At 43.0% G+C, this 27,632-nt stretch overlaps 1 protein-coding gene across 7 annotated transcripts in view; it reads right to left on the reverse strand.

Moving 5' to 3' along the window:
- Spats2l (spermatogenesis associated serine rich 2 like) overlaps positions 1-27,632 on the reverse strand; it is a 173,521-nt gene that overhangs the window by 33,001 nt on the left and 112,888 nt on the right. For 5 of the 7 annotated variants that reach the window (XM_052193225.1, XM_052193224.1, XM_052193226.1 and 2 more), the window contains 3 exons: positions 27,291-27,537; positions 11,397-11,603; positions 9,636-9,771 (listed from right to left, as the gene is read on the reverse strand). In XM_052193225.1, coding sequence (XP_052049185.1) covers positions 9,636-9,771; positions 11,397-11,603; positions 27,291-27,537 — 590 coding nt within the window. The remainder of the gene's footprint in view (positions 1-9,635; positions 9,772-11,396; positions 11,604-27,290; positions 27,538-27,632) is intronic. The other 2 variants (XM_052193228.1, XM_052193227.1) reach the window with 1 other exon arrangement.

Here is a 27,632-nt window from a genome sequence, read left to right on the forward strand (position 1 = left end):
GAAAGCCTCCTCGGTCATGCTCATGCTGGCAAACCCCTTACAAGCACCGCTTACAGCACAGAGAAGCATCGCTTCTGCAACTGCACAATCACACTACCCCAGTAGCCAGCAGCCAGTGTGAAGCATCGCTTCTGCAACTGCACAATCACACTACCCCAGTAGCCAGCAGCCAGTGTGAAGCATCGCTTCTGCAACTACACAATCACACTACCCCAGTAGCCAGCATCCAGTGTGAAGCATCGCTTCTGTAACTGCACAATCACACTACCCCAGTAGCCAGCATCCACTGTGCACACCAGCAAAGCTCACTATCTTTGCCACGTTGGCATTGCAGTGAGATTCCTAACCATTCCCCATGTTCACATGACTGAACTCAAAAGCCAAATCTGCTTGCTGCCATCTGTTTTGTGATACAGATCTAATTCTAGGGTCTCTTTTTTCTTTAACCAAATATGTGCCATCCCTTTCAAAGTATATGTAGCACTATGATGCTAACGATTCTCTTAATTAAGAGAAGGCACCTAAACGACCAAGTATTTGTTCAACTGCTGCTGGATCATAAGCTATGAAAAGAGACTTTCTCCTTCCATCTCGTTTAAACAGAACAAGAGCTTGCTCACCTGACTTTGTCACTGGCACTAGAATGGCTGTACATATGCCCCGTATACTTGGGAATAGCAAGCAATATTGCTGCTTGGCTGAAACCAGAGAAGAATATCCCCAAACAGGTGCTTAACAGAACAATTCCCCACTGTCCTTATCTTTACACACCTCAGATTCCATCCTAATCCTCGTGACCACTGTGATATTTGGCTTTATTGTAAAATGAGAAAAAGACTCTGGTAGAGACAGAATGGCTAATGAAACTGACTGCCTGCCATTAGCTACAACCTTCAGTTCTTAATTTTTCTATGTTCTTCTAAGGACCGAGTTGAATTCTATAATGAAAAACAGACAAAAAAAAAAAAAAAGCAAAGCCTTCAATTTTCTACACTCCAATATAATTGTTTTTAGATCTCAAGGAGGCAAAAATGTAATTTGACCTTTAAAACGTGTAGCTGGAAGGGTTATGTTTCAGGCAGAATGGAAAAAAAATATTTTCCCACCACTGATTGAAAAAGGAAGGCATCGGAGTATGGAAGTGATGGGAAATCCCCCTTCCTGTATCTCTGACTTGCTTTGGAGGGTGGGGTGCTGCAGGCTAGACCCTCATAGTATTATAGAGTCTGTCTTTCCCTCAAGGGGATACTGCAGAACATGCTGCATTCTCTTCCACTAGGGGATCCTCTGAATTATCCTCATCTTGGACCAAAGATAGCTTTGTTATAGGAGCACGGGAAGGAAGGTAAACCCTGGTGAGAGGTCATCCCAGCTTCCTTGGCTGGTTAGCAGCACCCCTGGTCTCACCCTCACCTTGTGCTCCCAGAAGCTGGTAACACTTGCCGCCCTCCCCCCACCGCCCTGTCCCCCGCAGCTGCGACAGTCAACAATATTGCCAGACCAAGTGTCTCCTAGAGGGAAGAGATTCACCAGATGAGAGACACTGACTGCTCTGCTCTGGCTTTGGATGTACAGCCTCTTCTACAAGCTTTGTAATCTGTGGTTTTCAGGTGTTAAAAGATGCAAAAGAGAACCACCTGGATTTAAAACTAAACAAACAAGTTTGCAATAGCCATTCATCTATTGATGGGCAACTAGGTTGGTCCCAATTTCTTGCTATAGTGAACAAAGCAGCAATACAGATGGACATTTTGGTGCAATAACAAAAATGAAAAGTATATATATATATAATATATAATATGTGTGTGTGTGTTCACACATATGAATATTATTTATCTCTTGAGAAAAACAAAATCTCAAAATTTGCAGGAAAATGGATGGACTTGCACAGGAGACAGAAAAACCCCGAGTGGGAGATGTCCTGATTTATGCCGCCAGGAGCTAAGCTGGCCATGTCACACACCCCAGAGCTAAGACCTATGGAGTAATGGCAAAGCCCCAGGAGCAAGGCTCAGGGGGAAATGGCAAAGCCTTTCTTTTTGGTCCACATGTGAATGCTGACAGTGTGAGCAGAATTTGTCCACCATAGCTTTCTCCACCTGGTTGTTTAAGGCATGAAGACTGTTTCCCTACAGAGACACTCCTACCTAGATCCTAATCTTGTCTCCTTGATCCATCTGTATAGAAACCCTGTGTCTTTGTTCATCTGTATGAAAAGGGAACTACCTGAAGCTGGTAACACTCCCTCCCTGCAGCTGTGACAGTCATCAATATTGCCAGACCAAGTGTCTCCTAGAGGGAAGCGAGCTACTGTTCTACTCTCTGTAATAAATATACTGAGCTTCCAGATGCGGTGGGTTTTTCTATCAGAGAGTCTCGTCTACCTGATCCCAGACTTTTTGTCTGTATATCTGTTTGTGCCTGTCTCTTTCATCACTTCTTTGTTGCTCCACTCAGGTTCACTCCTGGAGCCATGTTGATGCATTAGATTTAGAATATATAATATTAATCAAGAGCACAGAATCTCAGAAAGGAAAAACGCTGTGCATTCTCCCTTACATGCAGACACTAGCATGATACATTTGTATATACATAAACAAGTGTGTAACATGTGGATTCAGTATAACATGTGGATTCAGTATAGCATGTGGATTCAGTATAGTATGTGGGTACAGTATAACATGTAGATTCAGTATAACATGTGGATTCAATATAACATGTGGATTCAGTATAACATGTGGATTCAATATAACATGTGGATTAAGTATAACATGTGGATTCAATATAACATGTGGATTCAGTATAACATGTAGATTCAGTATAACATGTGGGTACAGCATAACATGTGGGTACAGCATAACATGTACATTCAGTATAACATGTGGATTCAATATAATGTGTAGATTCAGTGTAACATGTGGCTTCAGCATAACATGTGGGTACAGTGTAATGTGTGGATTCAGTATAACATGTAGGTACAGTATAACATGTGGATTCAGTATAACATGTGGGTACAGTATAACATATATATTCAGTATAACATGTAGATTCAGTATAACATGTGGATTCAGTATAACATGTAGATTCAGTATAACATGTGGGTACAGCATAACATGTATATTCAGTATAACATGTGGATTCAATATAATGTGTAGATTCAATGTAACATGTGGCTTCAGCATAACATGTGGGTACAGTGTAATGTGTGGATTCAGTATAACATGTAGGTACAGTATAACATGTGGATTTAGTATAACAGAAGAAAGGGAAACATTAAAGGGTGCAAATTACATGAAGAGGAAGGACTGTGGAGAGATAATCAACACCTTACTCATGAAAGAGGATAGAGAATTGAGTATTTTTCTAGTTCTAACTCAGTTGGGATTTTTTCAAGGTGGATAAATGTATTTAAATGCAATCAATACTGAGAGTGTAAAATACAATGTGAATCTCCACAGCTTCTTCAGGATGGCTAGCCTGACTGTGTAGAGGTTCACTGAGGTGTACAGACTTTGGGTCTGCTAATTTCATTGTGTGATGGATTTTAAGTTCTTTAAAATCAAGTTGTAATTAAAATACCACCTCAAATCAATCAACCAACCAACCAACCAACCAACCAAATGAAATAGATTTCTGGGACTACAGAAATAAGTTTTGGGTGATGCCTTTGTAAGGGATGGCCAAGAAGCCCCGGGGGTGTTTAAACTACTTTCCATACATAAGAGTTCAGTATAGAAGCAAATATTAATTCATAGATACTGTTTCTCAGTAGATACTAAGTTATTTACAAAGAGAACAATGAGAGATCCAATGAGCACAGAAAAACCATAATCTCAGCATTGTGTGCACTTCCAGGCACTGCAGAAGAACAGTGCGAAGGTGTCAAGAAAGATGAGTGTGTGCACATGGTGACAGGGAGGGTTGGTCACCAGCCATACGAAGAGAACTGTGCTGAATGGCAAACCTCCTGAAGCAGGAAAATGGCTCTGCTTGGCTTCATCCTCAAGTGCTCAGAGGATGTACACTGCAATAATTTTACGCTATCTGGGCATCCAAGGATCAACACTGGGAATAAGGGATCGACTGTCACTAGGTGGTTCCAAGACACAAGCCTCTTCAGTTCCTTCCTGTTAGGGGGCCTCCTCAAACTCACATCCCAGAGAAGAACGTAGCATTTAAAATGCCAAAGAGATGGTATCTGGCTGGTGTGTGGCCACCCTGCTGACCAGTGCGGGGATGTATGCAGAAAGGCTTTGCTTAGCTACAAGCAAGGCTTCAGCAGCAGGTAATGGGGATTTCAGTTGTGTGGGTAAAAGATAAACTTATCTTAAAATAGCTAGTTCTTCAACTTGGGATTCTCATGCTAGAAGTTGTCTTTTGATTAAGGTACAGAATCTCTAGAGAGCATTTGTGATATTCAAGTATGTCATTTTGAGTGTGGAACACATTCTTCACAATGAGGTGGGTCATGGACCGTGAAAGACCAGGAAGCATCAGCGAATAAAAAGAAGAAAAGGGATCTGGGGACCCCATGGTCACTGCTTAAGTGGAGTGTCACAGTGAGGCTGGATCTCTGACCAGAAGGGAGCCACAGGAGGGACGCCTGCTGTGCGGAAGGAAAAGATATGGAAGGAATGAGTTGAAGGATGCAGAGAAAGGGGATGTATGCAAGGGCTGAGACTTGAGTCTCACCTCCAGGTTTAGCCTGGGCTAGACCCAACCAGCCCCTGCTGGTCTATCCCCTGGTGGTTTGAACATGAAAGGTCTTCATAGGATCACAGGTCTGAACACTTGGCTCTCCCCTGGTGACACCATTTTGGGAGGTTGTGAAGTTTTCTGGAAGTGGAGCTTTATGGGAGGAAGTAGGTCATCAGGGACGGGTCTTAAGCAGAGCTTTATGGGAGGAAGTAGGTCATCAGGGGCGGGTCTTAAGCTTTACAACCTAACCTACTTATGTCAGCTCTTTGCTTCCTGACTGCACACGTCACATCGCCAGCTGCTTTGAGGTTTTCCCACTGTGCCTTTCCCACTATGACAGACGGAATCCCTTCTTAACTGGGAAGCAAAACAAACTGTTCATTCCTTAAATGGCTTCTTGTGCTATTTGGCCACAGCAATGAGAAAGGTAATGAATACAGCCCTACTTCAGAAAACCAAACCAAACCAAACCAAAAGGTAAGGGATAGGGCCAGTGCTTGCTACAAAACATGTGCTCTGGGTGCCCTTTTTTAGTTAGAATAAAACAGCTCATAATGATTACTCTTCCCATGCCTCAGTCTCTACAACCTCATTAGCACCCCATCCACCCTGACTAGTATGCACACTACTTTGCTGGCTTCCAGCCAGCTTCCATATTCCTTAAGAGTGCTCTTAATTAGATGTTAAATCGACAATAGCACCTAACAGGATTTTTATAGCTCTATTTTGGGATACTTTCTCTCCCAGCATATGGCAAAAATATTGACTATTATTATACTTCCTTCAATGTTTTTTCAATTTCATGTTTTATTGCTCATTTTAAGCCTTCATAATCAACTTGGACACACATACACTGGGTTTGTGATGAGAAGCTAGACTAGACTGCACACAAAGCAATTAAATCTGGCAGCTATGGTTGCAAAGAATGAATATTTTCCAGCTGTGGTAGGAGGCCAACTGTACAGAAGAGAAGCCAGCTGTTTCGCGTTAGTTCCTGATGTGACTTTTTGTGTTCTTGTTGCCAAGTTTATCTTCTGTTCAGATGTAGTGGGAGAGGATGGTGTCATCTTGGTTACTCGCTTAGATCCCTAGTTCTTTCTGAGAAGATGACAATGCTCTACCTATGACCAGTTAGCCACACGGGACCATGTCCTAGTGAAACACCAGTTGTTATATTTTAGCTACTTTGTGGTTTTCCTCAGTAAGTGTATTGAGCAAGTGTTCTTCACAGTCTGCTTGGGAAGGATAAGTACCCAGCTCATTTGGCTCTGGTGTGTTCTTAGTAAGTCTGGAGGAAGTACAGCAGCCATTTTCTCCTAGCTTCTTGAAATCACATTTCCCATGAACCTCCTCAAGATTTTTGGTGGAAGGTAGTTGAGCAGAACTCATGTTCGTATGTTGGCACTGTGGCAGAGAGTGTAAAAGGGAATGTTTCCTGAATGTTTTCCATGAGAGGTTCTATTTATTCCTAAAGGACACGCAATGCTCCTTCCAGAGTACTTGGGAGCTAGGAGAATTGGGTGATCCACAGCAAGAACCAGAGAGAGAATTTAGGAGTGGGACTCACAGACTCACGACCCTGAGGGTCACACGAGTTAATTACTGTTTTAGAATGAGCAATGTTTTCAGAAAAGCAGAGTATACGGCCCATGTGTTCCAAACCTACAACCCCCTGTGGTTGAGCTCAAGGTTTGCCATTGATGGTGCCAGGCACACAACTCCCTCTATTGCCTATGGTTTGCCATTGATGGTGCCAGGCACACAACTCCCTCTATTGCCTATGGTATGTGATCTCACCATCAGTAGGCAAACTTCTTTTAGACAAGTCTTTTGTAGCCTGATATTTTTTCATGAGTAATGCAATTCCTAAGATCCATTCCTTTAGGAAACAAGAACAAAGCTTTAAGTTCATCACCGAGTTGGCTGGGCTCAAGGTTTATTTGGAGTAGAGGCAAGGTTTTTCTCTTGGTGTAAATGCACATAAACGGGTCTGTTTAAAACAGTAAGTTGGTTTTATTTTTAAATCAGCACACATTGTTGTGGGATCATCCTTATTAAGGGTTTGGTCAGAAAAGAAGTGTTAGAGTTTAGCTGCCACATATAGCAAAGGATTGAACTACACACCTTCTCCCTTGGTTTGGAAGGAAAGTGCCCTTTTGATTTTGTGGGTGACTTGTGAGCCTGGAAAGGCTCATGTAGAACTCATCTTCCCCCCACCAAGGATCAAGTGCAAGGAGGATGTGGAGGAGAGAAATCCTGCACAACTTCTGAGGCACTGGCTTTCCTTGACTACATTTCACCATTTATAAGGAGTAAAAGGCTCAAAGAATCTGTTGTAAATTTCCAGATGCCTTAAGACCCACATGCTGTTTACTAATACTCAAAATTAAGTAAATAAAAAGCAGGTTTAGCAGCTGGGAGAGGGGTGGTTTGAGGTCGCTCTGGTCTACTTGGTCAGCTAGTGCTTGAGTCACTGGATGGAAGGTATCACAAGGGGCCGTCCATCAGAGGAAGTACTTACTCTACACGGCCAGCCACCCAGATGCATGGGGTACAGAGCTCTCCAATCCAGACCCAATCCCTTGAGAGCAGGGCTGGCAAATGCAGATGACCAGGAGCCACTCTTGCTCTGGTGTCTTTATGCATTGTCTGAGGCTGTTTTTCTGCTGCACAGGCAGAGCTGAGTGACTGTATGCCTGGGAAGCTTAACAGATTTACAGCTGGCCCTTTCCAGGTACACTCCGCTGCCCCTGGCCCTAGACATCTGGTGGGATATTTACAAGTAAAAGGACAACTGATTTAAGGAGAGACTAGAAAAGTTGTAACTGGAAATCACTAAAAAGTCTCATCTTCAATAGTACACCAATTTGCCTTCTTTAAGTTCTCACATGTGTCCTAGGAGTTGCTCTGAACGATTTAGCCACACTCTGGCCAAGAGAAAAGCCCCATGGATGGGTGCTATGGCTGGGTGAAGGTAAGGCTCATGCATTCATCTCAGAGCACTGGTAAGGGACCGAGGCGTGACTGGAGTAGACAGTTTCCCGTCAAGTACCTGGTGTCTTCTGCACCCTTGGGATCGTGTATGTAGCAGATGGCTTAAAATTTATGAATTTTAGATTAAGTCAGTGTGAAGCTTAATCCTTAGTTTTTACAACTCCATAGTTTCTGTTAAAAAGCACATCGGTGTCAAAGCAAGGACTTGGAATGGAGAAATATGCAGGAAATGCAGTCACATTCTGGTGTCAGGAAAAGTCAAGGAGACATTGGGGGACAATTTCCACAGACCTGGGCACTGTGGTTGTGTGATTTCTTTTGGGGTGAGCACCTAGATTTTGGTCTGGATAACTGAGACTTCAAGCCTCAGCTTCTGAGGTCAGGTTGGAATTCACCCCTCTGTCTGCTTGGGGAAGCATTTGACTTTGAACAGAGAGTGGGAAGACGAATCCTCTTGCTATAGTAATCGTTACAAAGACTTATATGTGACCAAACCCAGACAAAGAAAATTAGCCCTTGCAATTTTCCCCCCTGAAACTACTGCCTAGCCTTGAGGGTGTTAATCTAAGGCTTATGGAGAAGTCAAGAAGAGGGTATCTACTGTCACAGAAGTGTCTGTCTAAGAATGAAGCACAAAATAAGCAAAACTGAGGAGATAATGAAAAAGAAAGAGAGGGAGGAAGAAAGGAGGAGGGAGGAGAGAGACAGGATCCTGATGGGGTCGTAATACAACTTGACCTAGAAGGAGATTTACCTTGAGTGACTATTTTAGAAAATTTATATATTTCAGCTATGAAAATCTCTTTTGTCTTTAGTGTGGCTTTTCTCATTTGGAACTGAAAGAATCTTAAGTGACACACAGAACATTTTTTCCCATTATAATAACTATATAATAATAAATATTTCACCTTAATTCTATACATAAGAAAATGTCTAGGGCTCAGAGAAATGTTTTTCATGAAAACCAACAGGGAGGGAAGGGCAACACCTGAACCATGTCAGGGCACTCTTTCTTTGTTTGAAGAAGGAAAACAGGTGTACTTAGTGCACCGTGAAGGGCAGTGAGCTGGACAGTAATGAGAGTTCCTCTGTGTTCACAAACACTAATCGCTGTCGAGCCGAAGGGTCGGGACCTAGAATGGCTGAGGAGACACGCTTCAGGCATGCCTGTCAGAGATTATGTAGCTTAGATGAACTGAAGCGGAAGGCCCACTGCATCCCGCTCAGCACCATCCCATGGGCTGGGGGCCTGGGTCCGCTATGACTAAAAAGCAGAAGGCTGGCTGGGCAGCGGCCCACATCCATCCTCATGACTCTGCTCTCCACATATGAACCCAACATGGCCAGCTGCTTCGAGCTCTGTTGCTGTAGTCCCGAGCTCCTGCTATGGTGAACTGTACCCTCTGTGAACCAAAGCAGATCCTTCTTTTGTCACAACCACCACAGCTACCCTACTTTCATCAAGCACAGAGTGCCATCACTAAAGTCACTGGATGTTCCTTTTTGCTAGGGAAATTTAATGATAATGATGGTAATGGTTTGTATTTTTAAACTAGCTTTCATGTTACTAGCTTTTCATGGATGCCAGTACCATGAAAGGTTTCTTTTCCCCCCTTTGTACAGGTGTCATTCTATATTCTTGATGTGCTATTAGGCCAACTTCAACTTTCAGTGAGTTATTAAGACTATCAGAGTTCTTCTTATTCAAATACTTTTTCCTTTTTGCTCCCAAGATGATATATGTTTCTGCCTGCAGAACTTCACAAAGGTGAGAGAGAGCGAGAGCGAGAGCGAGAGCGAGAGAGAGAGAGAGAGAGAGAGAGAGAGCTGCTCTGTGATGCTTATGTATTAAGTAAACAACTTTTCCCACCCGACGTTTTTCTTACACGCTATGGGGAGAGGCGAGACGCTGTGGACTTAGAGTTGTGGGTCAAAGCACTCACCAGTTGTGCAGTTCAGCGAAGGCGGCTTTGATCTTCTTCACGGAACTGTCCACTTCTTCCTTGATCATGACGCGGTATCTCGTTAGAGAAACAGTGCAGCGCTGCAGATCCTTCACGGATTTCTCAATATTTGGGCCTAAAATCGATGCCGGGGGGGGGGGGGGAAATGTTAGCATGACCATTCTATCTTTTATTTATGAGCTAAATAAAACAAAGCAAGCGACTCACCCCAAACAGACCTGGCTTTTTGTCTTCTAGTAGAGAAACACTGCTAAGAGGGAATGGGTCTCTTAGATCCCCAGAATGGTGCATCTTCACGGGGGTGGCATGGGGGACTCTGGCTGTGCCACATACGGCACACGTGTCATTTGGCTCTTCAGAAAGAGCCTCGGCTCATTGTGTTCTGTCAGAAACTGAAGCCTCTTCCAATATGAGGGCCATTTGTGCTGCTGGCTCCCTCTGTTAACACCACTGCACATGGTTCAAAGCCAGCAGGGATTTTGGAGCAGGAAAATGACAGAGAGAGGAACCAATGGGCTACAGAGGATGGGCTGTTGAGTGCCAGGTATATTGGCTCCCCACCAGCTTCCTGAGCCAGGCCTGGAATTACAGCCATAGCATTAAAGCTGGATAGCCATCTCTCCTGGTTTCCTGTAACTCTCAACAAGGCAGAGAGCCTGCATGGAAGACAGACTGTCCTTATCTCAACAAGAACATGTTTCTTGAAAGAAAGAAATCTCCCTCAAGAAAATGGAATGGGTGTGCCAAGCCAAAGCCAAGGAAATCAAATACACCTGAGGCTGAATAAGAAGGGCATTATTTAATCTTGGAATCAGAAAAGAAGTGATTTAGCCTTTTCATTTATAAGGCTTGTTACCATTCAAAGACACCAAAAATAAAAATCTAGTGTGTCAAATGGAAAAGCTGTTCAGTATTTGTATTGGTTGGTTTTTTGTGTCAACTTGACACAGGCTGGAGTTATCACAGAGAAAAGAGCTTCAGTTGAGGAAATGCCTCCATGAGATCCAGCTGTAAGGCATTTTCTCAGTTAGTGATCAAGGGAGGGAGGGCCCATTGTGGGTAGTGCCATCTCTGGGCTGGTATTCTTGGTTCTCTAAGAGAGCAGGCTGAGCAAGCCAGGGGAAGCAAGCCAGTAAGGAGCATCCCTCCATGGCCTCTGCATCAGCTCCTGCTTCCTGACCTGCTTGAGTTTCAGTCCTGATTTCTTTTGGTGATGAACAGCAGTGTGGAAGTATAAACTGAATAAACCCTTTCCTCCCCAACTTGCTTCTTGCTCATGATGTTTGTGCAGGAATAGAAACCTAAGACAGTGTCAGATTGCCTGAAAGTTCAAAACAGATGTGTGATCACATAGGAAAGACCATCTCTCAAGGAAGGTCTATCAGGCTACAGATTCATCTCTACCAGAACAGGCCTGGATTTCATGTGCCTGGGAGGCACTACTCTGCCCTGCACTAACACTCTCCTTGTAAGTGACTGAGATAGGCAAACACAGAGGGGAAGAGAAGGGGAGGTGATTCCACCTTTGATACGCCAAGACCTTTGACATGGGAAAGATTGCATCTGACTTCCATTTTCCATCTAAGTGGATTGTAGGGGGTGAAAAAGAGAAAGAAATGCAATTGCATGTATGACTCTCTTTGTTAAGCAGTATTTTTTTCTAGAAAGTTCTGGCATCCTGGCATTTTTTATGTGTGTGCAGAATATGTCAAATCATTTGCACAAAAGAAACCACTTTACCTCTTTTCTTTGCCAGCTCATCTGGCTTTATTTCAAGATGAGCTGCAGGGGCATTGGACTTAACAGGAGATGTTTTTGCCTTAGGCTTGCTTGGGTTACAAGGCTGCCCAGCTGACCACTGTAGGCCCTCTGACCTCTCTGATGGTCCATGAATAGCTTTGGGGTTCCCATCTAAGGACATTTTCTGCTGCAGTAGTCTGCTGCCTTCTGTAAGAGAACACCAAATAATGGCTGTGAAGGGATGAAGATAAAACACCAGTGGCAAAGTGATGGAGCATGAATGGCAAGATTATTTCTGGTTTTATTTATAGGCTGGCAGCAATGCCTTTCACCACAAAACACTGAAGGAACTGCTTTAACAGAATTCCCAGAAGAGTTGAGGTGACACCAGAAAGGGAGACCTGGGTGTGTGTGTGTGGGGGGGGGGCTCCGGCAACTGCTTGCAGAGAGATGTGGACACGCTATTTAATACCACCAAGCTCTACTTCCTCACTTGGTCCGATCTGGCAACGTTACTAACACGCTTGAAAGCGATGAGTATGATTCCCGTCTCCTCGCTTCCTCCTATTCCAGGAAAGCCTTAGGCATCTTTCAATGTGAGTTCATATTGGAGCCATAAAAAAATGTAGCCCCCCCCCCATCTCCATGTACACTTTGTGGTATTTCATCCTGAATTAATGGAGGCCGAAGAGTGATTGGAGCAAGAATGAAGTGACAACAGGTACTATAATCATTTCCTCTAATTTATGGAGGGATTAAATCAGGAAACATCATGGTAATATCTCAAGCTATATTTAAAATCCAAGCATTAGATTCTCTCTAGAGCTTTAATAGATGCGGCAATAAATTAGCAGCGCACTGCTTTTTGCACTGTGTAAAGGTGGGCTCCTATGTTGTTATTGCTGGTGTGAACTGAATGGCATCTAAAGGCCTGAAGAGGGAATGTACCTCTCTTTAGATTTCACCACAGCGAAGTCTGGAATGGAAAAAAATGGTGGCCTGTGAGCTTCGGAAGACCAGGTTCATGTGTTTAGTGGAAAGAATGCATTTTGGTTTAGAAGACCCCCAAAATCTGAGCTTCCCTGTATCCTGGACAGCCTGGTGGGCTGTTCTTACCTTCCTACCTGGCTGTGGCTCATATGCATACGGAGTGCAGGAGTGCAAGCTTCTCCATAAAGCCTGCCTCCCCCCTCCCTTCTCAGCTAGTTACCCACCCGCTGCTTCTCTCTGCTCCTGGCTGCCTTCGGAGATTACATTTAACTCAGGCTTCTGCGCCTGTCTCTCACCAATGCCTGGCTGCTGCGGTGACCTCCTAGAGGGCAGACGCTCAGTCAGATTCACTTTCTAAGCTCCAGTACTTGTGTCTGGTTCAATAGCTTTCTGCAGAACCGTGATTGAGTTAAAGCACACTTAAAATGATTTCAGAGGAAAGAAAAAGAAAGAAACAAGGCACACCTTTCCCGACACTGTCACAAACATTACAGAGACCAAGGGAAAGTGTGAGAGAATGCAATCTGGGTCCTAGACAATTTGATTTTAGACATTAGCTCATTTATGATAAATATAATTTGACTCTAGTAGAATCCATCATTCATAACCTATTATGTCAAGGAGCTTTCCCGAACAAAGAAACTTTCCTGAAAGGGAAATTACAGTATACAACGAAGTGTTCCGCAAAGGCAGTGAACACGTACACACACAATGTAAATAGCATTTCTTCCTGTAATAAAACTGATTAAAATGATAATGTGTAATTTCATCATCAGTCACACTAATGTGAAACTTTGCTGTATGAATAACCGTGGTTGCCAAATTTATGTGTGAAATGACTCTCCTTTGGTACCAAGTTCCTGAGCACCATCTCCCAGGATTCTGAGGCAGCGGTGGACCCAGCGCTCTGCCTCCCAGGTGCTTGTGCGGGAGTGGAGATGGAAGACCCACCTGAGGATGAATTTATAAACACCTGTGTTGAAACAATGACTAAATCCAAACTGGTTCCAACTCATTCCCTTCCTAAATCACAGGTGAAATTCAGTCTTGATGAGCGATTATAAACTCAGAATTATAAATTCAGCATGGCATAGTAAATTAGCTGCAGCCTTGAAAATAGGGGGATGGATAACCTAATGGAAATAATGACCTTAGGAGGAAGAACAGAAAACTGTTCAGTTAGGATACGAATGAATTTTAAACAGGAGGCAAGCATGCACATGAACACGAGCTGGTTAACCTGGGAGCTAAAAACATTGTGTCTGCGTGTCAGAGAATAATACGCGAGCAACTGACTCGTGCCACTATGCAGCTCACACATATGTATTGAGAACTTTGAATAGCAATATTTTTGCCTTCTGAAAAAAATCATTATTGGAAGAATCCTTGAACACTGGGAATATTTACAATTCTCAAAGACCACTTGCACATCCTTGCACACTGGCTAGGTGGATTTGTCTCTAAATAGGATGAAACTCTGAGATTCTCGTAAGACCATAACAGAACGATACTCATTTTGACCACAAGTCCTGGACTTCTAGTAACACAATAATGGAAGTTGTTTCCCAGACATGGTGATTCTCCTTTAGCATCAGATGCGCTATGATTTCTCCTTTCTGGTGTTCAGCTTTAAAGTTCAACAGCTTAGAGCTGCCTGGAATTGCTTTACACATGGCCCCCTGTCGGGAAGGTGGCCATTCCCCACATGTGGCTGCCGATTAGCTAAAATTTGGCTTATTCAAATCGAGGCAAGAAGTGCTATATGAAACATACACTGATTTTTTTTTGTAGGCTTGGCATAATACTTTAAAAATAAAAAGATTTTTGAATATTGAGACTGGAAGTATAGCCTGGTGGCATAGTACTTGCCTGGAATATGCAAGGTCCCTAGGGTGGCTCTTCAGCATAGCAAAAAGTAAATAAATTTTTATTACATGTTGAAATGATCATATTTTATATACACCGATTTAGATATATTACCCAACTGAAATCCCCTTATACTTTTTAATGTGGCTAATAGAAAGTATAACATCACCCATGTGCTTGCATTGTTCTTCCATTGGCTAACACTAATATAAGCTGTAAGATGGAGATGGGTGGTCTCCAGGCTTCAGTCACTGCTAGTATGAGAGGGTATTTATTCCTGGCTGCATTTTGTACGTGAAAGAGGTGGCAGAGTAGTGTCTTGTTTATCATCACGTTTGCAGTGCACTGCTACACGACAAACACTGAACGAGTGAGTGGAACTGTATTCCAGTGAGCCAACATTACTTCAGTGCTCTGCATAGCTAGGGCCATTCCAACGATAGGGTACCTAGTCTGATAAGAGTCTCTGTGCCTTTAATATTCACTGAGGACGTGGCCCATATTTGAGACATCTTGGAAAGAAATGTTATTTCTGGAAAGAGCCAATTTGTTCAGATTTCAGTAAAAGCTATACATATTTTTATTTAATTCTTTTCTAGGTGTTTACCTTAACAATGCCTCCCAGAAATGTCTGTGGTTTGAATTTTGCAATTACCAGAACCCCTTTTAAAACTGAAAATGCTTAACAGATCTTAATACAGCTAGTATGTGATTTACCAAGAATCATTTAGCTGTCTGATTTAAGCAGACTCAACAGACACTTCACATGGAATCCTGATATGCTAGCTATGGCTTTTACAGAGAACACAAGGAAGTTACAACTCTCTGCACTTGACTCTAATGTGTAAAGTGGAAAATGTTAAAACAAAACCAAAAGAGCTTAGTGGGTCTGAGGTGACCTTCCTCCCCTACGTTGCCTCAGCTCACCGGTTGGAAATCAAATGGTTATTTATGTGCTTTGGTTTCTGGGCTCTGTTATATCCACTGATGTATTTGTCTTTCCTTGCTTACTTTATCTAGATGAGAAGTCTTAGTATTTGATAATGTATATCTTCCAGCTTTGTTTTATTTTATTTTAAAGATTATTTTGTGACAGGTCTTTGCATTCCAATATAAATCTAAGAATCAGCTTGTGTAGTTCAATAAAAAATACGGCAGAATTTTAGTTGAATTTGTACTCAATATATAAATCAATTTGGTGAAAGGCTGGCCTGTTATCATTATTAAATCCGCTGATCCTTATACATGATATATCACATCATTTATTTGAACCCTTAAAATTATCTTAATATTGTTTTAGTTTGGGGTCTTAAATGTCAATATTTTAGGAATATTTATTCCTAGGTAATTTTAGACTTCTTTTGCTTTGGTATGCAAAATTTAGATTTTTTTCAATTCCCAAATATTGGTTACCATAATAGAATATGGAAAATATATAATAGAATAAGATGCCCAGATCTTAGCCCAACTCATGCCATAATGGAAGCACATTGAAGCCTTGGAAGGCAGCACACATATAGGCCTGAACACTTGCCAAAATGGGACCAGAGAAACTCCCCAAATGCACTGGTCTTGCTTTTGGCTTCTGGCTAACTGTTATTGCTAACTGAGGTGTGCCATCCCAAGATTTGGCTTTTGTGCTTAAGTGCCCATCCCTAGAAAGGCTCGGGATTACACTTAGGCCCTGAACACTCAGCCAGCTAAGAAAGACTTTGTATTGGCTTGAACCTGTGTCTGTGCAGTCTACTCTGGTGGATACCTCATAATAGTATTGAAATCATATCTAAATACTTATTTTATGGTCTATTAATTAGTCTATTTTGTTGAAAATGCCAGATGTTCTTGAAATGCTGAGTATATGGTCCTATGAATTAAGTTGGTCGATGGTATTGAGTAAGCTTATATTCTTACTGATGTTTAATCTATTTGTCTTATCAATTAGTAAGAAAATAATTAAAACCTACAATTATTATGGATTTGTATCTTTTTCTAATTCTATCAATGCTGCTTCATAGATTTTGAAGCTCTGTAATTCCGTTTAGCATTGTGAACTCTTGTTGACACACCGACTTATGTGTTACTATGAAATGGCTCTGTCAGCGTTTCTTGTATTGCAATCAGTGCTAACGCTGCCATACCAATTGACTGTCCTTAGGTCTTTGCACAGTGCAGTTTTCCCACAGTCTACTTTTATCTGCTTCTATCTTTACCTTTCACAAGAATTACGTAGAGTTGGGTTTTCTCATTCATTCCATTACTATCCACTTTTGAATTTTTAGTCCACTTATGTTTAATGTAATTATTGGTATTATTAGATCATATCTACCACTCTAAGTTTATCTATGTATAAAAATTAAAAGAAAATAGAGATTGTGGTAAGGATTACAAGGTTGTGGTATCAGTTTATCACAGTGTCCTTTACGACCCGCACACAAGGACAGCTTTCCTTACCCACTGCTCTCAGGACAGACACGTGGGCTTGTATTATAGGATTTTTCATAATGTATGAACAACCATGTATGTAATCAAATTTTAAAATTTCAAAACCCTCTTTTCTCTAGGCTTTTTGTGTGTGTGTGTGTAAATCTGACAATTTCATATGAAGTAGACAGACAATTTAAATCTAACCTCAAGGTATGTAGTAAAGATAGCAGCCCTAACGTAATTATTTCAACCCATTAAAATGGTTTACATCTACCCCAAAGATGATATTCCAGTACAGCACATTATCTGATCATGCTTAATGGCTGTAGTAGTTTTATCTGGAAACATCGATAAACAAAGCACAGTATTCTTGTTATAAAGTTAGACTTAAAGTTCCCAATGTTTGTGTTGCTCAAAGCATGTTATCACTCTCTCAAGAGCACTTAAATAAATACAAATGCACTATATGATGACTGGTAATATAAGTGAGAACTACATAAAAATAGAGTTCTTTGGTATCTGATCTTACTGTTCTTAAACATTTATAATAAGTGAATTACAAATCACCTTAAGAAATAATCAGTTTTAAAAAAACAGTGAGATTAACACAACTTTCTGAACAGAAATGTATTAAGAACTTAAGTGGTCTCTCTCTCTCTCTTTCTCTCTCTCTCACTCATCCTTTCTAAACTCAATAATTACAGTGCCTTCAAAATAATCAGTTTCCCATAGAAGTTGTGCACTACAGTGTAGTTCCTAATATCAGAGACAGACTGAAGGAATCCACATGGAGAACCATTTAGAAACACAAGGTTCATAAAAATAAAACAGCCATTGAAATGTCATAAAAACAAGACTTTATATAATTAACATATGCTAATAAAGATGGTCTGCCTCCGAATCAGAGGAGCTTCCTTTTGTAGTAAGACTCACCAATGCTTATAGAAAGAGAGAGACTGAAGAGAGCTAATCCCTGACTGGGACAGTTATATCACAGCTCCTGCAAGGCTCAGCGAGCACTGTGGAAGAAGAGGTGGGGATGCCACAGACTGGGGATGACTGCTTAGAGGCAGTGCCTTCTGGCCAGAACAGGGCATTGCACTCAAAAGCTCACACCAGCTGTGACTGAGGCTCCACTCCAGAGGAGACACTCTTGGCAACTGATGGCTCCTGAGGAGAGGAGCATTAGTTTTCTTCTGTGGTATGGCCCAGAGTCAGCTGCCTATGATCCAGTGGCCACCTTACACTCACAGGCAGCACTAATTGGTCTCAGTAGGTTGTTAAGAAAAGACATAAAAGTTGGGAGAGATATGGAGATGGTCTTATGGGAGAAAGTAAAGGACTGTAGTCTGGAAAAGAGAGTATGCTCTGAATTCGTTGTCTTTGGGGATGGAGAGGCCTCAGGCACTGAGGACCAGAGTTCAGTTCCCAGCACCCACACTGGGTGGCTTACAACCTCCTGTAATTCCAGCTCTAGGGGATCCAGCACTCTCTGCTGGTCTGAGGGCACTCAAGCACGTGTACCTGGACACAGACTCACATACATATACATAATTTCTTTAGCAGTCTTTAAATACATTGTACTTATGTATTAAATTACCAAGGAAGAAATATAAAATTAGAGAAAAACAGCTAAGTAAGAAGCAGAATGTTGAATGTTGGATGTGTTACCTTTCCTTTATATTTATAAATAAGAGATGAAACAGCTTGGGGAAAATGGACTTAACATACACTTAATGATATGTTGTAATGCTCATACTTAAAAGCAGAATACAGACATTCACATGCTGCTTAGTTATTTTAATTATCTGTGCCTTAAAATAATTTTTGTTTTCGGGAGATAGGATTTACTTAATGGAATTTTCCAAATTCCTCAATTAGGACAAGGTAATTTAAAAGACAGAAACACAAACTCTATGGTAATCTGTAAAAAATCAAAAGTTAACAACTGAAAATAAGACTACAGCAGGATACAGGGTCCAGAATATGGTGGATCTTGAGATCTGAGAACAAGAAAGACTTTCTATTCAAGGAAGTGGAACTTGTGCTTTGAAAAGAACACAGTTTGTAGAAGGATCTGGAGAGAATAAGTAGATGCAGGAGCTTCAAGAATACATTTCTGTAGTAGTGGAGGGGAGGCAGGCTGGTGGTTTGGGTGGCGATGGAGAGGTAGAGACTGTGAGAAGAAACAGATTAATGCTATGAACACCTGGGTTTGAAAATCAGCAGGTCTCACTGACAATGGGGGAGCCGTTCTGAGTGCTTCCTAGACTTCCGGTTTGCATGGATTCTGAACTCAAAGACAGAGAGAGAGAGAAACTTAACATGGGGATCAAGAGTGGGCCGGGAGCATGTCACTGAAGTGTTCTGGAATGTCAAGGTGAAAATATGGATGACAAACCTGCTGTTCAGAGAAGAGGATGGAGGGAAGACTGGAGGGAGCCACGTGACACAGCCAAAGGCAGGCCATGGTCCAGATGGTCTAAGGAGAGACCATTCATTACATGATGAAGGACTTGGCGCCAGCCAAGCCTTGATGACTTGATGAGGTTTAGCAATCCAACAACCAGGTGAAGAATGACCCTCAAAGGAACTGAGGCAAAGCAATAAAGACTCGGGGGGGGGGGGGGGAGGGGAAGAAAAAGGCGTGCCATAGAAGCCACGATGAAAACGACGTGGATAAAGAGAGCGGCAGACAATGGTACACCCTGCTGAAAGGAAAAGATGCAGTAAGGATCAGAGTCAGCTAGATTCAGTAAGGGGGCAAAGGTTGACGAGTGAGGTGGCTGTGACCAAAAGGAGACAGTGCTCTTTAGGACACCACAGAGTAACAGCCTAGTGAAGAAACTTCAGGAAAGTTCTTCCTGGGGCACCTCCAGGAGTCTTGCAGCCCTCAGCTCCCCAACCCTCACCACATCTGCAGGCCAGGGTGAGTCACAATAACTTTGCAGCAGAGACCAGAACACACAGGTTATTCAGATGTAATGTCAGTTCCGCCCTTTCAAAATTTCCTTAGCAAATGTGCAGAGGCATAATTATTCCACACAACTCCCACGAACCCTGGGCTCCTTGGAGGCCATTTCAGTGGGTGAAGTTCTGACTGAAGATATGCATTACAAGGTACTAGTAACAAGGAACCCAGCTGCCAAAGGTGGCAGACAGACACTCGGAACCAGATGCATACATGCATGCATGCCACTGTCTGAGTTCCTTGCAAGCCAAGCTCAACTTTCTTTGCATTTGACAGGGTAATTTAAAGCTTTGCTTTAAAAAGTAAAATCCTAAAACCTTTTTTCTGAAAGCTCTCCTCCTCTCTGTGTTCATGGTACCCAAGTCGAAAGCTCTCCTCCTCTCTGTGTTCATGGTACCCAAGTCGTTCCGTAACCACAGTCACCGTTTCAAGGTATGAGTGGCAGTTCTGGAGGAAGGCTATTCAGAGATGAGTAGCAATATGATGTGTTTTTACTGGACAGAATACAAAGCCTTTGGTCAACGAGGAAGGCCAGAGCTGCCTCTGAGCATCTCGGGCTCAGGAAAGAGAAGCAGCTGAGGTCGTTAGGTGTCCTGTGGCCAGAGGTCAATACAGCCAGTGCCTGTCTGTGTCCGTCTCTGCTCTGAACCACCCCGAGGACAAAAGCAGAGATTTGAGTCAATGAGAACATAATTGAAGGCCTCTCCTGAAATTACCTGCACAACTCAGCCATAGTACAGCCCAAGCAGAGGCTAGGGCTGATGCATACCTTACGTGGAAATTAGGTGGTAAAATAATCATTAAAGAGGAACCCAAAAGGCAGTTATGTGCTTTAAAATAACAGCAAAACATGTGTTTATATGCGAGAACATAATCTTGGTTCTATATAAAGTACTATATTGTCAATTTTTTAAAGATAGCAAAAGCCTATGGTTATAATTAGAAGGCTTCTCTAAGTTGCATACTAAGTTTAAATTAGGGAAAAAAGTTGGCTGCTGAGACCCCCTCCCCCCCCCAGCCTCTCATGACATACTGAAGAACCTGGAGTTCAGCTTCACCATCTGCTCTTCAGATGCTTACAGTATAGCATGACCTCAGATGAAGCCACCACTCAGCAACCACGCCTTCAGGTAGGTGGCCTTCATGTGTTTTGGAATCTCTAATTATCCTGGTACCTTAGGTTTTTTGTTTGTTTGTTTGTTTGCTTGTTTGTCTTGTTTGTTTTTTTCTGAGACAGGGTTTCCCTGTATAGCCCTGGCTGTCCTGGAACTCACTCTGTAGACCAGGCTGGCCTCAAACTCAGAAATCCTCCTGCCTCTGCCTCCCAGAGTGCTGGGATTAGAGGCATGCGCCACCACCGCCCGACTTTTTGGTTTTTTGCTGTTTTTGTTTTGTTTTGTTTTTAATTCGATGTATTCTTTATTTACATTTCAAATGATTTCCCATTTTCTGGGTCCCCACTCCCCACAAGTCCCATAAGCCCTCTTCCTTCCCCACCCCCCCTGTTCCTCCATCAATTCCTTCCCACTTCCCTGTTCTGGTATTCCCCTATACTGTTGCATTGAGTCTTTCCAGAACCAGGGGCCACTCCTCTGTTCTTTTTGGACATCATTTAATATGTGGATTATTTCTTGGGTATTCCAAGTTTCTAGGTTATTATCCACTTATCAGTGAGTGCATACCATGATTGATCTTTTGAGACTGGGTTACATCACTTAGTATGATGTTCTCCAGCTCCATCCATTTGTCTATGAATTTCATGAATTCATTGTTTCTAATGGCTGAATAGTACTCCATTGTGTAAATATACCACATTTTTTGTATCCATTCCTCTGTTGAGGGACACCTGGGTTGTTTCCAGCTTCTGGCTACTACAAATAGGGCTGCTATGAACATAGTGGAGCATGTGTCCTTATTACATGCTGGGGAATCCTCTGGGTATATGCCCAGAGGTATAGCAGGGTCCTCCGGAAGTGCCATGCCCAGTTTTCTGAGGAGCTGCCAGACTGATATCCAAAGTGGTTGCACCATCTTACAATCCCACCAGCAGTGGAGGAGTGTTCCTCTTTCTCCACATCCTTGCCAGCACCTGCTGTCTCCTGAGTTTTTGACCTTAGCCATTCTGACTGGTGTGAGGTGAAATCTCAGGGTTGTTTGATTTGCATTTCCCTAATGATTAATGATTTTGGATTAATGATTTTGGAGACAGGGGTTCTCTGTGTAGCCCTTGCTGTCCTGGAACTCACTCTGTAGACCAGGCTGGCCTCGAACTCAGAGATCCGCCTGCCTCTGCCTCCCAAGTGCTGGGATTAAAGTCGTGCACCACCACTGCCCGGCGGTACTTTACTTTTATGCTGGCTGATTATCTATTTTCCCTACCCAACAAAGCACAGCAACTCCCCAGGAGCAAGAGCATGGTCATGTGGCTCATCTCCAGCATCTATAAAATCACCCAGCATGCATTAGAGGCTCAAACATATGTGCTCATGGCCTAAAGCAGTGGCACAGCCCTTGCCTCGCTGCCAGGTACGTTGTGCTAGGCACACTACAGATCTCATTCACTGCTCGCCCAAGTCAGGGGACTAAGATTCAACACAGAGCACTTAACTTTTCCAGGGTCACATATCCAGTAACTGAACAAGACCAAGGTTTAAACCCAGACATTTCTACTGCTAGACACCCCGAGTCTTGCTCATGATATATTATGTCATTTGACTTCACTGGCCTTAGCTTCATTATCAAAGTTCTAGGCTATCGGCTTTCCTGTTGATCTCTTCTAATCCTCTGGCCCAACAAAGGGCTTAGAGGAGCAGGAGGGATCATGTTGGAGCTCCTGCCAATAGTAACATTGAAAAAAAAATCTGCTTGGAAACACAAAACAGTGCTGGGGTGTTTGCAGTCACAGCAGGCACTCGGGGGCACAAACCACCGCATTATAAAATAACCAGCCCCCATCTTTCTTGTTTGGTTTATTCCACATTGAGAACAAGGAGGCAGTTCTGTGCCTGGGAGCCCCTCGAGGAGTTTGTATTGTATAGGATGGCAGAGACATGGATGTGGCAGACTGTAGACTGGGCGGAGGAGGCCAGCAAACACAGCAGGGGGCACTGCTTTGTGTCAACAGGAAAAAAAGATGTGGATTCCCAGAAAGCTTTAAGGATGAGAGACTATAATATAAGGGAAGCTGCTGGAGGCCACCGTCCAGTTCCTCCCTCCTCCGTGGGCATGTGCCCAGCTGGAGAGAGAGAGAGGAACGTGATTTCCTGTTCTAGCCAAACAGAGATAAGGCTCACAATCTGAGTCTCCTGAAACAGAGAAGGAGGAAGGTTTGGCGAAACTGGACTCCGAGGTGTTTAGATATTTAGATCGGAGGCCTTAGGGGGTAAAAATTACTATCTTTATTGCTGCTTTTAGTGAGAAACAAACCTCTGTCTTCTCTTCACCTGACTTAGTATTTGAAAACAGGATAGTTTTGATTGGATTGTGTAAAAGATCTAATCTAAGCTGTTATTAAAAGTTCTGAAATATAAAAAAAGAAAAGAAAAGAAAACAAAACAAAACAAAAAGAACCTACTCTCAGGCTTCAAGCATGCTTTCTGAATTCCAAGCTCCGCTCTGACACACAGCACCGGCCCACCTGGCAGCGTTATATTTACAGCCTGAACGAGGGGCCCTGGGTGGTGATTTGTCATGTAGGAAGTCACACTAACACCCCTCAGACGCCTGCATACATCTTAACTTAAAGCTAACTTTCCCCGTGCCAGCATAATGATTCTGTTTAAGACTTTTTTCAAGAGTGAGATCCCGAATGCCAAGGTGTTATAAAAAGATAAAACATGCCTCGCACACGTCCGCAGCCTCCTGCCCGGCGGGGCGTTCAAGGCAGGCTTTGTCAAGCCGGTTTCATTTCTGGAGAGCCTGATAAAGTACGGCCACGAATAGCCTGGGGATTTCTTTCGGGCTCATGCTGTGAACCCACTCAAGCACAGAATATCATTATATGGCATTGTTACTATTACTTTTTCTAATTTTTCAATTATACATTTTTTTAAAATTTATTTTTAGGAATTAGAGACCTCATGGCTTGAACATTAACTCTGCAGTGTAATTTTGATGGACCTAATGAGTCAAGTTGTGCCAACTAGAGAAGGGTAAAGAGACAGTGAGATCTCTCCAGCCAAGGAGCCTTGGTTTCTCCACAAAAACAAGGTTTAAGGGTCTGTCTCATCCTCGGTCTTCAAAGACGGGGGGTAGAGTACACAAGTTCTGACATTCACCCGTGATTCAGCTATCAATGGGCCTAGGATTTCTGATCGATTGAACAAACACTTCGGAGTCATTGAACAGTTTCGGCATCAACCTCATGATGGACCATTGTTCTCTTTGGAAAATAAAAACCTAACCTGTTACAAACATGTTTTAAGATTTATGATCATAGTATGTGAGATGCTCATGATGTTAATGGTGGACCCAGTGGGGCTCTCCTCTTTTTACACACACACTTAATGACTTCCTGCCACTCATTCTTCACTGGAAAAGATTGCATAAAACATAAAGATTTGTAAGGCACCAATGACATTAACAAATAATACCTTCAGGTTAAACTCACAGGAGCAAAGAGATACGGGAATCACACTTGGTACAGCCAAGAACTCTTCACAGTAAGTCTCAAGCTAGTGTTTGCCAAGCAATGAACAGAGAGCAGCTTCAGTGGGTGCTTAGCCGTCACAGGGGCTACCCTTGGCTACCCTTAGTGAGCTGAAGGGCTTTCCCCCGCATTTGTTCCAATTACTTGACAGACTTACTGAAACCGTGTTTGGATGGAGGCAAAAATCACGAGTAAGTGAATAACTATATATGCTATGCTTTTAGTTTATGATTGATACCAAAACAGCAGCTTGAGTAATTAGATTTTGAAAGTAATTCATGTGAAAGCAATAACAAGGAAAACTGGGAATCTGCCATTCGATTATTTAATTTCTTTCTCCTGCCCTGACTATAAATCAAAAAAAAATTTTTTTAAAAAAACTGAATTAAAAATTCTTGGAGAATTTGGATGCAAAATGACTAGGTTATTTTTATTGCGGTCAATGTTTGGTTTGGAAAAAGTGTTGTCTAGCCAACAAGGATGATCTGACTCCAGCACTGTAAGTAGAGTTCTTTGGCAATGGGTTTCTGCAAGCAAACTAGGTCTGGACAAGCAATTTAAAGACTTACTAGTGTGACAAGTGTCAGGGACCTGGTGCCTGCTCACCATATTGGTACAAACCATCACGAGGTTTTGTTTGTGTGTTGGTCTCTTTGGTTGGACTAAATTCCTAGGCAGGGATACTATCTTACTCATCTTTGGCTTGTCACAGGATAACACTGCCATCCTAGCAACAGGGGTACAATGAATGAGGGTGCTGAGCAAAGTTCTCCTCACTGCTTCTAAACCTTCCCCCCTCCCCATCACCCTGTCTCTAGATCTCTCCACACCCACCAATCTATGGCATCTCAGTTGTTCACACAGGGGTAGTATCTCTGCTCTCCAAATCTTAAATTCACCAGTGTGCCCACAGCCTTCGCTAGGAGGACATCAGAGTGATTCCTGCAGAGCCTAGACTACAGGTATCTTCAGATTCTATGGGGCATCCGGTGCCCCACTAAGTCTTCTGTGAGTGGCCAGTACTAACCCTCCTGGTGTTAGCTTTGGTACCCAGCACCCCATCAGACTACATTTGTAGCAGTTATATTCTCAGAGATTTCACAAACACATATATTTATTTACTGACACTTTCTCCATATATTAAATATAAAGAAACACTGTCCACAATATCCAGCTGGATAATGTCTTTTCTATCTTAAGTACCAACTGACTCATTGTAAGTGTGAACATCTGGCCACTCCTGGTTCACCTAGTCAAAGAGGTCTTAGATTTTTATTGAAATTCTGTTTCTAGGCAGGTTATATCACATATAAATTTTATTTTTAGGACTTTTTATAACCATGGGGCAGTAGGCCATGTTATCATTGAGAGCTGTGGTTTGAATGGGTTCCTGAAAGTTCTAGAAACGTAATTGCTAATACTAGGTATTGAGAAGTCAGCCTTTATTGTGTTACTGGGTCATGAGGACGCCATGCTACGGCTAGAGTGCAGCTGTTATAGCAGTGGATTAAGTCTCACCCCCTCAACACTCTCACCTTTTCTTCCCAGTGTTCGATTTCCAAGTCTCTAGAACCATGAGCCAAAGAAGTTTCTATTGTTTATACCTTCCTGTATTGGCATTCTGTGTTACAGTATGTAGAAAACAAACCAAAATAGCATTCCTTCTTACAGAAAATTACAGAAGAAGAGACAGGTCAGTAGGGAAAAGATAACGTACTCAGATACAGACAGGTGCATTAAGAAGTAGCCTTCTGGGGCTGGTGAGACAGCCCAGTGGGCAGGAGTGCTTCCTGTGAGGACTTGAGGACCTGAGTTTAAATCCCTAGAACCTATGGAAAAAGCTAAACAGGGCTGTGTGCGTGTATAGACCCAGTGCAGGTGGGCAGAGGCAGGAGGGTATAGGTGGGGCTTGCTGGCTGTCAGCCCATCTTGAGGTACAGTGAGAGGCTTTATCTCAAGTAGTGAGAGGCTCTATCTCAGGCACTGAGAGGTTTTACCTCAAAGGATTAGGTGGAGAGTTACAGGTTGGGAGAGTAACAGGGTCTCCCACCCCCCTTACAACATCCTCTGGTCTTTGTACTAGCATACACACCTGTACACACATGTGTATATATAATACACACACACAACAGAATTATGAAGTTAATTTACAGCTGCAGCATAAATGATTGACCCACATTCCAATACCCAAAAGGAGATAAAATAATCTAGTCCGAGGAAAGAACTTAATAACATTGTCATTCGTCATCACTTGTCTTTCCCTTTTCCTAGGTGTCTTGTCACCCAAGATCCTAATATGCACTAGAACCGAGGGACCCTAATAGGCAGAGGAGAGGGGAAGGGGTGTAACTAGGTAAAAGGACGGTGACCTTCAAAGATGGCTGGCTCCTTCTTCACCCTCCTAACCTGAGACAAACAAAAGCCTGGCAACTTAAAACAAAGGTCTTGCAGGGTTTTCTCCTGCCAGCAGAGGCGCTGCTGAGGGATTGGCCGAACAAGTTCAAGGCAGGATTAGGACATGTTTACACAACAGTGGTGGGCCAGTTAGCCATCCTGCCGTCTTCAGACTGACCAGAGCTAAATTAGGGAGGGAAGACCTTTCATAGACTTAAACATCCCTGGCCATCAAGGAGAAGCTGGGCTTCCGATCCCAAGCTCCCTCACCTCTAAAATAAACCTTTATTTCCCAGCTGTCACCTGTTAATGCCCAAGACATTTCCTGTTTCCCACTCTTTAACTGGCATAGAAAATGAACCAGTCAAGAACCCTAGACAGTAACAGAGCTGTGGGGCTGTTGGGGTTTGGGTCTGGACGTCCCAAGTGGCTGCCGACTCAGAGCTTTTCTCTGCGCCCTTGGACTAGTCCCTGGCTTCAGGACTCAGTGGTATCTACATCCTGCCTGCTCAGGCTTTCTCATCCTGTGTAGCAGTAGCAACACCCACTGCTTCTCTCGGCTGTGTCCGTCACCCTAAGCAAGCGATGCTTAAGAACTGACCTGTGAGCCCACGCTGAGCCCTTGGAGGTTCCTCCAGTATTGAGATCTTTTTCTCACGCGGTGTGAGGGCCAGTTTTTCTCTGGTGGAGTCAGGGGATGAGCTGTCCTTTTCACAGCCATTCAGGTGACCATTTTGGGCCAGTGGTGCCTGGGGCTGCAGGGGCCCCACCTCTGGCCTCTCCGCCTTGTCCTTAGCGTCTTTGTTGCCTTGATGCTGCTTGGATTTGCTTCTTTTCCTTTTATTATTCTACAGGGAGACACAAATGGGAACACAGTACTGATGTTCAGCGGAGGCTCTGATAAGACAATCATTCTGACACCTGGGTTTTAATAGAACGGGTG

The sequence above is a fragment of the Apodemus sylvaticus genome, chromosome 9, assembly GCF_947179515.1.
Source record: "Apodemus sylvaticus chromosome 9, mApoSyl1.1, whole genome shotgun sequence".
Lineage (NCBI taxonomy): Eukaryota > Metazoa > Chordata > Mammalia > Rodentia > Muridae > Apodemus > Apodemus sylvaticus.